The 16608-nt window shown below is 40.7% G+C and overlaps 1 protein-coding gene across 1 annotated transcript in view; it reads right to left on the bottom strand.

The window, feature by feature from the left end:
* FOXP1 (forkhead box P1) overlaps positions 1 to 16608 on the bottom strand; it is a 5351121-nt gene that overhangs the window by 256185 nt on the left and 5078328 nt on the right. The window contains exon 13 of the mRNA XM_044077980.1: positions 10934 to 11038. Coding sequence (XP_043933915.1) covers positions 10934 to 11038 — 105 coding nt within the window. The remainder of the gene's footprint in view (positions 1 to 10933; positions 11039 to 16608) is intronic.

Raw genomic sequence — 16608 nt, forward strand, 5'->3', positions numbered from 1 at the left:
GTCTGTGAAGCAGAGGAGGGCTGTAATGGTACTATGGGCAGGTCTGAAACCATGCTGAGTAGGTGACAGGATGTTGCAGTCTAGGAGATATTTTAGCATCTGGATATGGATGCATTTTTCTAGGATTTTGGCCAGGGGAGAGTAAAGCAATGGGTCTGTTGTTATTAAGTTCAGTGGAGGTCCCACCTTTATGTATGGGTGTAACATAGGATATTTTCCAGAGTTTGGGCACATAGTTTTCAACAACTGATCTGTTTATGAGAGTGGAGACTGGGATAGCAATAGCATCTGCTGTGAGTTTCAAGAAATAGCTGGGGAGTAGGTCGGCTGCTGTTGATGAGGTTTTTAGTTTGGAGAGCATGCTTTTGATTGAAGTGGTGGAAACTGTTTTGAGGGTAAAGCTTGTATTAGTGTTATTTGTGTTGGGGTTGATAGTGAGGAAGGAACTGTCCTGTGATACTAAGGATAGAATTGAGTTCACAAAGTGGGAGTTGAATTGCGTTTCAATGGGAACTTTAGTGTCAGGGGTGGTTGGTTTGGGGGAAGCCTTTTGGGTGGATTTTAGTAGCTGGTTTACATTTTTCCAAAATTTTTGCGGGTTGTGTTGGTATTTAGTTTGTAATGTTGTGTAGTAGGATTTTTTGTCCAGCCTAATGCATTTTTTTGCACGGTTGCGCAGTTCTTGGTACTTAGTTAGGCTTTGTGTTTCTTGTGATAGTAAAGCCAGGCAGTGTCTCTGGACTTGAGGATTTGTTTGGTTTCTTTACTGAGCCAGGGGTTTGTAGTGGTTCTAACCTTGATTTTGTGCAATGGAGCGACAGTGTCTAGGTTTTGTAGAAATGTTTTGTTGAAATATGCAACAGCCTGGTGAAGTGGGAGGGTTTTTAGGGGGGTCCAGTCACAGTTACAGAGTAAAGTGATGAGGACCTCAGGAGAGAATTTTTTTGTGTTTCTAGTGGATATATAGTTAGTGGTTTTGCATATGCTTGTTCTACTACGTATAAAGTACATTATGTTGTGGTCACTTAAGGTGTCTGGGAGACTGCCTGTGTGAGGGTACAATGTGGGATTGTTAGTTAGGACCCAGTCAAGGATGGATTCCCTTTTAGATTTTTTATCACATCTAGTTGGAATTTGGACTAGCTGCTGGTAGCCATGGAGATTTATTAGATTACTTGGTGGTTCTGATATACAGGTGAACCAATCTAGGTTGAAGCCCCCCAGAATAAGGGTTTCTTGTGAGTATGTGGAAGAACACCAGGATAAGAAGTCTTCAAGGCTAGCAGGTGTATTACCAGGTGGAATATAGATCACAATTGTGGTGATGACCTTTTTAGGGTGAAGTTGAAAGTTGTGAGATAAGTATGTCCCAATTATTTGGGGAGGGGTATGAGTTTGGTAATTGACGGACAGTAAGTTGGACTTGTACAGTAAGGCAATTCCATCCCCTTTACGAAGTGGTCTGTCTTGTCTAATGATATTGTAGCCGGTAGAGAGAACTTCTGAGTTAGCTATGTTTTTATTTAGCCAGGTTTCTGTTAAAGCAACTATGTCTGGGGAGTTGTGTGCTATTACGGCCTGGAGTTCAGGTATTTTATTTTTGATACTTCTAATATTAATATTTAGCACTAAAAGATGGTTGGTTTTGTTGCTGTTGTTGATTTGCCCAGGGATGAAGAAAATGGGGGTGTTATGTTCTGACAGTTGTGTTGGACAGGATGGATTTGGGCCTGGGATGGGGTGGATATCCCCACTTATGGTGAGCCTAGAGTTAAAATGGTTCTACAGATGTTGGTGTTTGGTGAGGAGTGTGAGAAAGTATTGTGTTTTTTTGGAGTAGGAATGAGAGCATATGTGTTTAGTTCTGAATTGGTCCGTTATGTAGTTCTTGAATAACTGTGGGCAGATATTATTATAATGTGTGGTGTCTGTATACAAGAGTGCATAATGTAATGTTGTGCTACTAAGTTTAGGGATATTGCTAGAGTGATAACTTGTGGTGTTGTAAAGAATTATGAGAAGACAGACTAGACTTAGTTGTGTAATAGTCATGGTTATAAAGTTTAAGTTGTTTCTAGGTGGGGGTTCTAAATAGGAATTATAGGGTTGCATTATATGTAGATGGGGAAGTAGTGTGGGTGATGTAAAAAATGCCTAGTGGGAATGAGAGTGATTGGGAGTATTTTGTGTGGAGGAAGTTGGTGTGGTATAATGTGATATGACTTGAGGAGCTGTGATTGGTGGAGGTGATGTAAAGGTGAGCTGTGGGTGTGGCTGTAATTACTACAAATGTAGAGGTAGTGGGGGTGGGAGGAAATAGGGGGCGGGGCAGGGCAGGAGAGCGGAGAGAGCCCAAGCATTAGCGAGGGCGAATGGAGCGGGGCAGAGCCAATCAAGACACGAGAAAAAAGTAAGAATTACTTTACAAATCTGAACACTTTAAACAAATTCCTGAGGTCTAATGGCTTACCGGCAAGCAGAATGTAATTGCTGAAGAGCACTTGTGTCCTGGTGGGAGACTAGAAATTTAAAGATGGCTCCATGCTCAGCAGGATTCTAATATAGACTTTGTATTGGGGGAGGGAGATAGCACAAGGGGTGTAAACCAGGTGGAATGCAAAGAAACCAGAGAGGCAATCAGTAGAAATCAGTGAAGGCCTCAGAGGAGGTAAGTAATAATTCAAGCTACCTGTAAAGTGAAGGAGAGAAGAGACAGCAAAGTTTATTAAGGTTGGGAGTGTGTCTTCACATTGACTTGCTGATTAGTAACCAGTTTGTGCACAGATTAGAGTAGGGAGATACATTAGCAATGAAGGGGAATGTATAGAGATACAAATAAACAGGTGGGTCTCCAAGGGATACAAACTAAGGCAGAAAGCACTGAGAGGGCTGCTTGATGGTTGATTTAGTCACAGTGATGTGAATTAAATGTATACTGTCTATAGGACAGTTAGGATTACTGTACTAGCGGGGGGGTGGGGAGGACACAAGGCTACAACAGTCAGTTTTATTAGCAAGCTGAGAACTACTAAGAAATACTGCTAATGTAATAGCTTCACTCTCATAAAACATACAAGTAGAATGCCTGGGTGGACTGACCCTGCTCTTGAGGCTCAAAATGTATATCCTTGTTTAGTTTGCAGTACTGATTCCTTCTTATACTGTATGGGTGGAGTGGTAGCCGCAGACTGCAGATTTGCTTGAGTGTGCTCCTGCTCTTGAGGCTCAAAATGTATATCCTTGTTTAGTTTGCAGTACTGATTCCTTCTTATACTGTATGGGTGGAGTGGTAGCCGCAGACTGCAGATTTTCTTGAGTGTGCTAGGCAAGCAGAATGTAATTGCTGAAGAGCACTTGTGTCTTGGTGGGGGACTAGAAATTTAAAGTTTAGGTTTAGAGTTAGGAGATAGATTTTGTGGTGTTCTTGTGTGTGTCCGAGCTGTCTCCAGCAGTGGTAGTGTTACCAAAACATTTTTCTAAGGGGCAGTGTTATGGTTAACAGACACTGTCCTAACCCTACATGTTATCATAAAGAAAAACACTTTCTGTAACTCTCCCAATATTAAAATAAATTACAGCTTAGTCTTACAGAAGGGTTTTGGTTTAAAGACAGCAAAAAGAACCTTTTCCTTTTGTGGTCTTTTGCAGATTTAGTATTAGGAGCTTTCATTGTTATAAATGCTCAAAATGTTTTTGCCAGTGGTATTGTTACCAGCACTTGGGTTCATAGGTTGGTACTAGGCTATCTAGGCCCTAGAGCCTATACAAGCCTAGCCATAACAATTCCCTGGCTATTTCTTCCCACAGTATTTACTGCCCTGTCTAGCAGGGTGACTGACATGATCCCCGGGGTGAATTTCCTATCTCCCACCCAAATGGCATTTTGAGCATTCATAACAAAATCATATATAGCACCCCACACAGGTTTTCATACAGTTCTAAAAATAGATAAGTATATTAAACTAATTTTAGAAGCCGTATGATGAAGAGCAACCCAAGTTTTCATTTAGTAGTCATGAGTACAGTTATCTTTAAAGAACAAAAACATTTTAAATATCATGGTCTATAACATGTATAGATAGACAGATACATAGTAGCTAGTTGGGCCTTGAGTGGCAATATCTACAGATTTAGTAGAATTCAGTATTGTGTAAACACTAAAGTTAGTAGAATTTAGTACTGTTTAGCATAACCTGCCCCAATAAAGCACTTTTATTAGTCTGCACAAACAAAGCACCCTTAATGGCCTTCTAACCCCACAAATTCACCCCCTTGTAGCTCACAAATCAAAGGACTGAACAGTATGGATATGCAATTTCCTAACTTCTCTGTAGCCAACTTGGTATATGGGTATCTTGAGACAATGCAGCAACTGCCTCATGTTTACTGACAACCACTTAACTCTTAAAGAATCAGACGCAGTATATGAGAGGTGTAATTACACACAGACACCAGAGAATAAACTCCAGCATACAAGCCTACATCAGGTTGTCAAAATCACACACACACAACACCCACCTCATATAGCATACAACACACACATAGACTAACATATGCTGAAGCACTTAAAAGCAATCTTCCTAAACAACAAAGCTCACCTAGACCACTTGCCATCAAAGCTATGCCTCAGCAAGCCCAAAAGCACTCAGAAAAAAAAACAGCACCTAACACCACACATCCTGTCACTCTCAATGCAGCCCCAAACACCATGCCCCTAAGGCAAACAAACGCACTTCTGGGGACTCCATTGTAAGATATGCTGATGCCCCTCTAACCAGGCTGAACAAGGGGAAGATAACTGTTAGTTGCATATCTGGAGCTAGGATCCACCAAATCACACACACACTAAAGTCATTATGGCACAAATACAAGTAGGATTCCATCACAGTCCATGTAAGTGTAAATGACCTGAGATGTACCTCCCTGGACTATATGAAGAGAGACATTATGGAGCTTTCTGTCTATGTGTCTCAGGCTGGTATGAGTCTGGCAATGAGCACCATATTACTATCACCAAGGATGATGCCACAATATGAGCAAAAAATGATTGATTTCAACAACTGCCTGTCATTCTAAGAGGATCTAATATTTGTCAGCTTGGGAAAACATGGCCAGTAGAACATATTGCTTTGCCAAGGATGATTTGCATCTTTCCCCTCTAAGCTTTCAAACACTGGCTAAGGTTTTGTCCACCCCACAGTGCCTTTTTTAGGCAGTGCTAAATTGACAAACCTACCAACATAGCAAAATCAACTCAAAGGAGCCTCAATGTATTACTGCTTAATGTCAGGAGCCTAAATAAAAAAACTACACTCCCTCCAAGCCCTCCTCACACTCAAGAATATAGACATCTGTGCAGTTACCAAGACATGATTTAAAGCAGCAGAGAGTACCCTAGCAGTGCAAGGTTTCAGTGCCTTCCACACTTTTAAACCTGTAGCTGCACTGACAAGGGCTAAAGGAAGAGGTGTCTCAATATATAACAATAACAAGCATAACTCTAGGGTGGTCAAACAAGTGACACACTGAAGTTCCTCCACGTGCAAATCACCATAGACACAATCCCGTACTATATCCTAACCAGCTGCAGATCACACTCCATGTCCCAAAAAGCTCACAATGCATACTTAGACCTACTGGAGACATTTACCATTTAACACCTTATTCATTGGAGATTTTAACTAACCCTCTGTAGATTGGGAATCCTACACAGCCTCAGATCTGCAGACAAAGGGATTCCTGGACTTCATAAATGCAAACACCCTTGACCAGACAGTGAATACGTCCACTAGAGGCTCTAACATACTGGACCTCATACTCACAAATATGGAAGAACGTTGCACCCCTCCCCCCATATCTTGTTTTCCCTGGTAAGGTCTGACCACAAATCTGTTTCGTTCGAAATGAAAATCAACACCATAACCCCATTAAAACAAGTAACAGTCAGGAAGTACTCCAAGGCAAATTGCCTGTTATTAAGTGATGGTTTGTCAAAATTTATTGCCACTTCCAAACCCAAGAACACACTAGCCTGTGCTGAATTGCTCTCAAAAACTCTGTACAATCATGTCAACAGCTGTACAGAGGTAGCTGCACCACCCAGGTGGAATCCCAAATTAAACAGGATATACAACACGAGGAAAAAAAATACGGCAAAAATCAGGAATGGTAATTCCCATAAAGATAAAAACGCTTTCATCAAAGTAAATAGGCAATTAAGATGGCTAATTGAGTCAAGGAAAGTTGAGTTTAAGATATCCTCCCAGGTGAAAGATAACCATAAGTCCTTCTACAGCTATGTGAGAACCCACAAAGGCAGCACACAGCAATGTGCTGAACTGATGGTTAACAGTGCCACATTCATTGAGCCTGGCGATATAGTGAACCTGTTAGTGGACAAATTCTGTTCCAACTTTACCCTCCTCTCACCCCCAATAATACTCTCTAACATAAAGCCTCCAGCTATAACAAGGAAGTTGTGCTCAGTAAAGCCAAGAACACTGCCTCAATGGGCCCTGATAACATGCCTCCCAAATAATCTAAAAAAAGACTTAGCAGGACCACCCCCTAAGAGTCATTATTTAACTATAGTCTTAAAACAGGCTTTGTGCCATGTGAATGGAGGGCTGTGATGGTCATCCCCTTCATAAGGGAGGACCTTCAAAAGATGCTGGAAACTACAGACCCATTAGTCTGACTAATCTTATCTACAAAGCCATAGAAAGAATTATTATGGAAGTTTTCAACAAGGACATAGAGACACTGGATCCATCACAATCTGGCTTTGTCAAAGGAAGTCATGCTTAATGAATCTGGTGAACTTCTTTTAAAAGGTCACTAAGGCAAGGGATGAGGGGAAACTTTGCATACTGCCTATCTAGAGCTGGCCAAGGCATTTGATACAATACAACAGTTGGGATGGCCAACACATTTACAAAACTAGGTACAAACCCCTTTAGAACATGCTGGATAGCTAGCTGGCTCACTGATAGGATCCAGGTGGTTAAAATAGGTGAGGCCACCTCCACAAAGAGGCTGGTCACCAGTGGAGTCCCCCAGGGCTCTATGCTAGGCCCACTCCTCTTTGACATCTAATTCTCAGATGTCAAAAACAATGTCAAAGGTCTCTGTCTAACCAAGTTCACAGATGATTGTAAACTGGGAGCAGTCATTGAATCCCCAAAGATGAGAACACCCTTCAGGAAGGTTTAATTCACAAAAACGCTTTGTGCCAAAGTGATGTCTTAAAACTCAACAAGAAATGCATTACAGCACCTTATGAGAAGTCTGCCACCCTGGGTAACTACATCATCAATAAAACGCACTTAAGGTTGATTTACTAGTCAGGGATCTGGGAACTCATGTAGACGAATAAGACTTATTGCACTATAAGAACATATCTAAGTACACAAACCCTGATGCAGAACATCACAAACTCCTATTCATAAAAGAGGAGGCAGCCATAAACTTCATGAGAGACTTTACAACAGCTAGAAAAACAGATCATCCCCACAGTGAATGCAGTGCATAGTAAAAAAAAGACACAAAAGTTTTAGGTAGTTAAGTACCTCTGGGTTCTCTCGACAACTACCTGACATGCCTAGTAAAATACATGCCCAAAGGGGGGTATTGTTGTATTCTGTAACAGGGCCTGATCAGTGCAAAAGATAGATGGGTAAGGACTTCTTTGGATCTACAGGAGATACCCTTTGCATTAGCTGATGATAATCAAAGGAGAGGGGAGTTAACTACCTGCATTCCAAGGTCTCTCATGTCATCTTCATTTTGGAGTGGGGTGTTCTCCATACTATAAGCTAGGTTGAGGAATAGTTTACCAAATGTGACAATACTGCAGTTTTTAACATTTGGTTTTAGCCCATTTTCTGTGCATCAGCTATTAACTTGTATAAGTTCAAGTTGTAGCTTCTGAGTGTCAGAATGGGATTTTGAAGAGGACGCCTAGTTTATAATTATCTTCAAACTTCTTTAAGCAGAAATCCCCTTTTTTAATTTGGAGATCAGAGTAGTATGTGCTAAATAGCAGAGGTCCTTGCATGGATCCATGAGGGACTCCACTGGTTACCTTCATCCTCTGAGGACAGAGGTTCTAAAAAGGTTTAAATTTAACGTCCAAATATAATTCAATAGAGTGGGGTTTTGATCCACGAACTGAAACAACTGGTCTAAAGGGGAATCACAAAGGGTCTATATTACGTCTTCGAAAAACCTCTTCAGCGAACACCTGTTCATCGACCAATTAACAGCAAAATCTAACTCCCTCAAATGGCTGTTTCAGCAAATTTTTTCCTAAGGGGAAAAACGCTTGGCCATTGCCGGGAATTTGTCCTTTTCCCCACTGTAGCACGATATCGAAATTGGTATATTTAGTTGGGGGTGTGGGGGCCAAGCCCCCACTTTGAAGGGTATGAAAGTTCGTCTGGTTTTTGGTTGGCCAAGCCATTTTTCCCCTAGAAAAAAATCACTGAAATGGCCATTCGAAGAAGTTGGATTTCGCTGTTGATCAACGAACAGGAGTTCGCTGAAGAGGTTTTTCGAGGATGTAATATAGACCCATCACAAATGTCATTGTGGACTTTAGGGATGCTGAAAATTGAATAAAATTTTAGTTTGTCAGTATATATGAAATTACATTTTTCAGTGGATAAAGGGCCCTGTATTAAAGCATCATACAAAAAGACATATATCTCTCTATAAGCAATATGTACTTCATTTGTTAACTCATGCTCTGATGAAGTCTTGTATAGACGAAAGCGCTTAGCATGAGTCTTTGTTTTACATTTTATATTTTATCTTATTAAACATTTTCTACCTTCCGGACTGGGTGAAGTCTTGGTTTCCTTTATTACAAGCCACCTCCTTGTGTTTTTGAACTAACATATTGCCATTTACACAAACAGAACTTCCTGTTAATAACTCTGTATTGTAAAAACAATCAGGTCTATTAGGGGCAGTAAGAAGGGAATCCAGGCTCTAAGGATATTGTTTCAATACTGAAGGGCTTCCTGGACTGGGAGAATATCCACTTGTTTTGGATGTCCAAGAACAACACAAAGAAAGCTAAGATATCTATTCTGGAAAACGACAGGCCTTTTGAGACTGCCACTTGAGATGTACCCTCATAACTGAGAGATTATCCCTAAATTTCATGTCTTCTGGAAGACAGACAGAGGATAAAAGGTCCACAATGTGTGTGTCATAAGTCCAAAATGAGAAGTTCCTCCTCGGAATCAGTGGTGTATATACCTTTCATGAGAGAGCTATCCCTCTTCTTCTTAGATCAGTGGACCCTACATGCTCACAGATGACTCTTCAGAATCTGTATGTAGGCCAGGCTATAGAAGAATTGAACAAACGTAGCCCCATCCTGAGAAGGAGGCTGTTTGAGCTTACGAGAAAAATCCTGCCAGGATGTAGCAGACAAGCCATTGCAGACACAATGGTTTCAGACACCGAAGACTTGTAAGCGTGGGTGGCAACCAGGGAATTCCTGGGAATACATTCCCATGTCCCAACTTGCAGGCACAGACATTCACTTTCAATAGTACTGCTGGGATTCCACCCTCCTCATCCTTAATAATTAAAAATGTTCTAGAGTGGACATCCATGGAACCGCATACACTAAAGACTGTTAGGCCTGGTCTTCAGTCTGGTGGGATATGTTAAAAGCAGAAGGCATGGTGCCTTCTAAAGGGCATGGCTAGAGGTCTCAACAGTAGCAGGTATCAAAGACAGGATTGTTCATCTCCATTAAGCTGACATTCTTGGTCCTAGATGTCCTTGAAGAAATAAGATTGTTCGTCCCTTTACTTCTCCTTTTGGACATACTTTTCCTTATCCAGTCTCTTCTAATGTCCATGCCACCTTGTTGCTGCACATCTTCAGACATGGCAGACTGCTCTAACAAGACTGAGAGGCTCTTTTTGTTCTGACGTGTGCAGGGTTTACTGTCTTGTCTTTAACATCTTTGGACAAGCCCCCTGGCAAATACAGCAATTTTCCAGTTTGTTTTGTGGCCCAAATCAATACAGGCAGTGGACATGGCAATCCTAACTTCTGTTTTATGTTTTCTGGGATGGCTATGTGCTCCACCTCCATGTAAGGAAGTTTAGGTATATGCATTTAGAAATCAAACCAACTTTACAAATCAAATGAAATAAACTGTCCCCAACAATCATACTTTATTGCTTGAAATTCTCCCAGACCAAATGCAAACTGTGAGGCACTCTCTTACTGAGAACATGTAGGATGGAAGGAAAGAACTAAAAGTGGTGCAAGTTTGTTTGTGTCTTTTGGCTTTTCCCAGTTAGGGGTCGCCACAGTGGAACTCCGGTCCGCTAATGACTGGCAGTAGATTTTTATGTGCTGGCTTGCCGGGCCTAACGCACAACCTTCAACGAAGGAATGCCCATTTTTATGCATGTCGCCACACAGAAGACGCTCTAACTGAGAATCGAATGGGCAACGTCTAACTGTGAGGCGACAACGCTACCGCAGCACTGGTGCAAGTGGATGCCACATATACACCAGATGTGAGAAGACTTCTGAAGTAAGGAGGTGTCAGCCCAGCTAAATGGGAAGAGTGCTCATCTCTGAAAGTCAAGCCAGACAACAGAGTCAGCCAGTGACAGTGATCCCTACAATGATGACTGCAACAGTGAACCACTCAAGCAATACCTTCCATTATAGAACCACCAAAGTCATCCAACATAATAGCTGGTATATGAAAGTGCAATATGCTGCAGCTTTTCTCTTTTCAGCTCACCTTTAACAATGCTACATTAAGACTATAAAGTGTTACAAAATTGCTTGATACAAGGCTTGCAATACATTCCTGAACTCAGGAGTTACATGAGGAAAATAAATATAAATGTAAGGGAAACAATGCCTCTACATAAAATAAATGTGCACTTACTTCAAAAATACCTGAAAGTCTTCACATACTGCCTCACACCCCGGCCATTTGCATACCCCGTGTCCATATAGCGGGTGGCTTGGTGTTTGTTCCTCATGTGATGAACTAAAGAAAAAAGGAAAATAATTTCAAATAGTGTAAAGGCAGCCTTTTGACATGTTTATTCCTATTGCTACTACTACATCAGTAATATGAAAGCAACCTTGGGAAAGCTACCCATAGTTTAAGAGCATGACACAAATGTACACATACAGAGCAGGTGAGATTCATGCTTGCTCCAAAGGGCAGCAGCCTCAACATTACACACACACATATATATATATATATATATATATATATATATATATATACACACATAGACAGACAAACAGATATAGATAAATATGCTATGAGTATTCACCATATTTGCACATTTTCCTGAAGTGAATCCTAACAACTATGTAATATTTTTCTTGTGTACATCAATTACAACAACTGAGCCAGTTCAGCAGTTCCTTAGAAGGATCCAAGGGCATAATGAGTACTTGCACATGTGTACTATTTGACATTTACAGCAGTTGGTAACTAAGGGACAATGGTATGGTCAATTTTAATATTGACAGAGGTACGGTGCCCTCTTATGTTAAGGACACCACAGGAGGAGCTACTCTAGGGTCCTTTAAAGCTCTGCATGTCAAGCATATGTCTCTTCTAAAAAGGTAATTAAGATACACAGAAAGAAAGCATCTGGAGTATTTGGATGTAAGACAAACCTTGAAGTCATTCAGTTCAAGTCAAGAAATAATTTTTTACTGTCATATGCATATCTGGTAAACTACACAGTGCAGTTTTGACTTCTGACAAATAAATGCAAAAATGGACTGGCTCCAGGATAAAATCTTGAAGGACTCCAATGGTGACAAGTGGTGGAAAGGACAGGATTCCTCTTGTTCTAACCTGTTGCATATGACCACATAACCAGTTGCTACTGCTGATTGATGATATTTTCTCCATAATAAGTTCTTGTCATTTGTTGATACTGGGACAATAATGCTGATTAATATATCTCTGTTTATACCTCTCTGATTGAATTAATCTGGCAACCAACAACATTCCTGCTTTTATGTATACATTACTGCAATCACTATGTGTAACACTGTATCTACTTTTGTACCAATTAATGCTTAATATTTTCTGTATCTATGTTCTTTTCAGAGCTTTTCTCCCTGGGCCTCCACTGAAAATGGGCTGTTTTAGGCCCAGTGGACTTTCCTGGTAAACAAATGCAATAAATAAATTATAGCTTTAATTGTCATTACATCCCTGAAGTTTATACATGATTCTGTCATTGAATATAATGTTTAACACCGTAGTTGTAAAACGTATTGATAGATAAATCTTCATTAAGCAAGGTCACAATTTTAAAGAAATTTATCAGGTTAAACTTACAAAATTGACCTTTCGCAAAACTGCACTGCATTAGGTCATGGAAAAAAGATGTTTCCCATGTGTGAGAAAGCCCTGTGATATTTTTCTGCCCATCACCATGCACACTATGCTTGTGAGGCTGATCATTCTGTAACGATTAGAGTCTGCGGAAGGTTCTCTGTTGTGGACTGGGATCGTAATAGTCTACATCCAGATGTCAGGGGACATAGCTATTTTTAACACCCTATTAAATTGTGAGTAAGGGGACATACTAGATTAGTTTGAAGTGCACATATTAGGGTTTTAATTATCTCATTTGGCCCCACAAAACTAGTGTTTCTGTCACTACTGAGAGGAGATGTCGCCACTTTGGATGTAACTTAGGGTGGGATAATGTCACAGAGTAGAACAGTAGATGGAGTTTCACTTTGTAACCTGAAAGTTGCTCCACACTCTATGCTAATCTATCAGCTGTATCTGTTATGGTGACACTACTTTGCTCCAGCAAACAATATTAGTGCTCCCTCCTTTTTCATTTTTTCATATGCAGTAGAAGACTTTAAGAACTGTTACCCGCCCTTATGGCAGAGATTAACTCAAAGGAAGCGCTGGTCCTTCTGGTTGGTTTTGAATGGAGTTAACCTAGCCTTGCTACGCTGGTCTGTTGCATGCATGCTCTTTTCTTTTGACTCAATAATCTGCTTATTTTTTAACTGCACCATTTAGGTTTACTAAAAGAGTTTTCTACTACGTTTACCTCCGGTGGTAAATAAATAAATGCAATTGTTTATGTTTAAAGGGTAACAACAAACTAGGAACCAAGACGGAAACTACGAAACTTCACCAGTTGAAACATTTTTAATCCAAAGGTTAGCACTTTCATCCAGTCAGGTCTGAAGAAGTTCAAGCTATCTGGCTGGACGAAAGCGCTAACCTTTGGATTAAAAACTTTCTCAACTGGTGAAATTTCATAGTTTCCTTCTTGGTGCCTATGTTTAAAAGGTTGTAGAAGGCATGAATGATTCACTAATATGTTTCAAAGTGGGGTAAGCTAATTATCTGTCCATTTACTTGATACTTTTTTTTCTGCTGGTCCCAGTGGGAACAAGCCACTCCACTGGATTTGGAGAGCCTATAAGGGAAGCTACTCCACAATAGGTAAACTACATTTTGTATTCAACTGATACAAGATGACTGACCAAGGTATCATAGTTGCTATTTGAAAAACCCTCAAAGATGGCTTGTTCATACAGAGCAGAACGGAGGAGGGGCACAGCCACAACTCTGTGCTGACATTTCAGATGGCTACAGGCTTCTGAGCTTCCTAAAAACCATAAGGTGGTCGTTTTCTTGCTTATTTTTCTATTTATTGCTTATTCTTACCATTTATTGCACTTTTTATTGTCTGCTGCCAACTTTTTTATTGTATTTTATTACTATAAACATACTGCACTATTGTACTGTATCTGCCTACCTAAACAATTTTAGTTACTGTATTCACTGTTTGTAAATCTTTTTTAGCCATTTTCACTGTTTGAAAGGTATTAACTGGAAATGTTCTCCATTTGTTAAGCATCTGTTCATTTGTTCTGATTTTCCTGCCAAGGAGTATATCATACAACTGATTTGTTTGTAGTTAAAAGCATTCTCTAGAGTCTCCTTGCTCTTTTTTTGTTTAAAACTTTTACTTAGTGTCTCACTGCTGTTTTTCTACTGTGGTAAACATTTATGTAGTGTTTTCTGCCTAAAGTAGTGTAGCTGGTAGCAGTAGCATAGTCCAGACTCAGGGTTGCTGTTTCAGGGCCTGGCTGTTTGTTTGTAGTGGCCGTTTGTTCTAAGCACATTTTCCAGGCCATCTTGGATTAGAAAGGTTCCTTCTCCACTCTAGTGAGAGGATTGTTCTGATTGGTCCCTGGCTGGTAAAGGTTGGCTGGTCTAAGGCTTGGAGTAAGCACCTCATTGTATTTTTGAGCTTTTTTTAAGTTGTTTTAGGTTTTAACTTTCGGGTATTTAACCTCCACCCTTGAGTGGGTTTTTGCTTGTTTGCTCTTTACCCAGCACAATGGACTGCCACACAATTGTGTGCCACAGCCAGACAGAGAATTTCAACAACTTTTCTTAGATACAGCTGTATTCCAACAGTATAGTTCCTCATCTTTAGTACATTTCCAGGCGAAGAGAGGCTAGATTTTTGTGTTTCTAGAATCGTCTATTTTTTGTGGTATGTAAACCCTGCGTTTGAGCTGGTATGGGCTTGTTTGTATATCACACACCACAGCTGCACTGTTTTTAACCCACTGTGAGGTATTCCAGCTACAAATTTTCCCTTAGTAGCACTTGTGTGGTCACCTAGTAGTACTCCTCTTGACCTTCCACCTTTTACCCCCTTAGCTCTCTCTGGCCTCTCTCCCTCAGATTCTGACAAATATGGATGGACAATTCCCTATGGTTTCTCCTGCCAGTCTGGTTGATATGGGCATCCTGAGACAGTGTAGCAACTGCCTCATATACATGGACAACCCTCTACTACTTACACCTTGGAACACAATTTGCAAGAGATGCAATTACATTAAGAACCTACAGTCTATGTTCTCTCCCTGACAAGCCAGTATATCTGGCACTGAGAAGGCTGTCAACACAAACACCACCCACACCTACACAACACACATGGACATATGTGGAGGTCCTCAACAAAAACATACCCAAACAAGAGAGACCTCCTACGCAAAAACACATGTGAACTCCACTGCCCACCACATCACACATAGTTCACACACCTGTGTCTCACAGCCACTAAGGCCTAAACATAAGCCCAACATATTAGTCACAGGAGACTCCATTGTTAGCTACACAGATGTGCCCCTCACCAGGCTGGATAAGGAGAAAGCCAAGATTAGATGTCTGTCAGGTGTCAGAATCCACTGCATCACCCATGCACTCAAGTCTCTCAACAACAGGTACTGTTATGACTGTCATAGTCCATACTAGTATGAATGACTTGAGACGTACCTCCCTGGACTATATGAAGACAGACAAGCTCGAGCTCACTGAATATGTGTCGCAGGCAGGTTATGTTCCTAGCCTTAAGCAGCATTCTACTTTCACCCAGAATGATGCCTCAATACAAACAGAAAATGACTAACTTTAACAACTGGCTTAGTTTCTGGTGTCATTCCAAGGGGATCCAGTACCTGACAGCCTGGGAAGACATGATCGACAGACTACGATGCTTTGCTAGAGATGGCGTGCATCTGTCTCCCTTGGGCTTCAGGCTTCTGGGAAAGGCTATTGCCTCCCCCATAGTGCCTTTTTAGGCAATGCCATGAGATCAAAACTAGCAACATGCAAATTTCATCAAAACGCAAATTAAAGGTCATGCTGCTAAACGCTATGAGTCTAAACATGAAACTACACTCATTGCAGGCATTCTTATCCCTGGAAGATGCTGACATTTTTGCTGTCACAGAAACCTTGTTCAAAGTTGCGGAGAACACCCCAGCCATACCAGGTTACTCATCCTGTCATACATTCAGACTCCAAACCATGCATGAAAAAACAACAGAGCTTAAAATGTGGAAAATGGTGACCATATACTTACAGGTGTCTTGACACTGCCATACATAGATACAAGGACTAAAGGACTAAATGACTGTGCACTTGCAGAGCCTGCCCTGCCCCCTCCCCCATTTCAAACTAAAATCTGGAATACCACATATTCAAGCATTGAAGACAGAAGGTTTAGTCACTCTAACAACTAGAAACAAAAAGACAACATACACAGAAAAAGAAGGGAAAAAAATAGGAAAAACATTAACCAGGCCCACACTGCATGACCTATATAGCAAACTAGATTAGTAATGTTATGTATCATTTCTTATTGTTGAAACAGAAAGAAAGGAAAAGTTATGCCCTGAACTGAGTTTATTACCTGAAGTACATCTATTCACCAGCAAGATTAATGAACATAGCACACTCTTACGACAAGGTAACCACTACAAATGTAAATAGTGCAAGTCACATAAAACTATACCATCTGTCAGCTGGTGAAGAGAATTAAGGCTGTGAGCTGCTAATGAATTACTTCCTTTGGTGCAGAGTTTGATTCCCTCAGACTTCATTTGCCTACTGAATGACCTTGATCAAGTCACATAACCAGATAGTGCTTTGGGACTACTGGGAATTTGTGCTAGGCTCATTAATGGTCTCCAGAACTGCATGCCTGGTAAACATCTATGATATTATCTGTATCTGATAGCAAGTACTACTGA

The sequence above is a fragment of the Protopterus annectens genome, chromosome 7.part0 (assembly GCF_019279795.1).
Source record: "Protopterus annectens isolate FY-2018-M chromosome 7.part0, PAN1.0, whole genome shotgun sequence".
Classification (NCBI taxonomy): Eukaryota; Metazoa; Chordata; order Ceratodontiformes; family Protopteridae; genus Protopterus; species Protopterus annectens.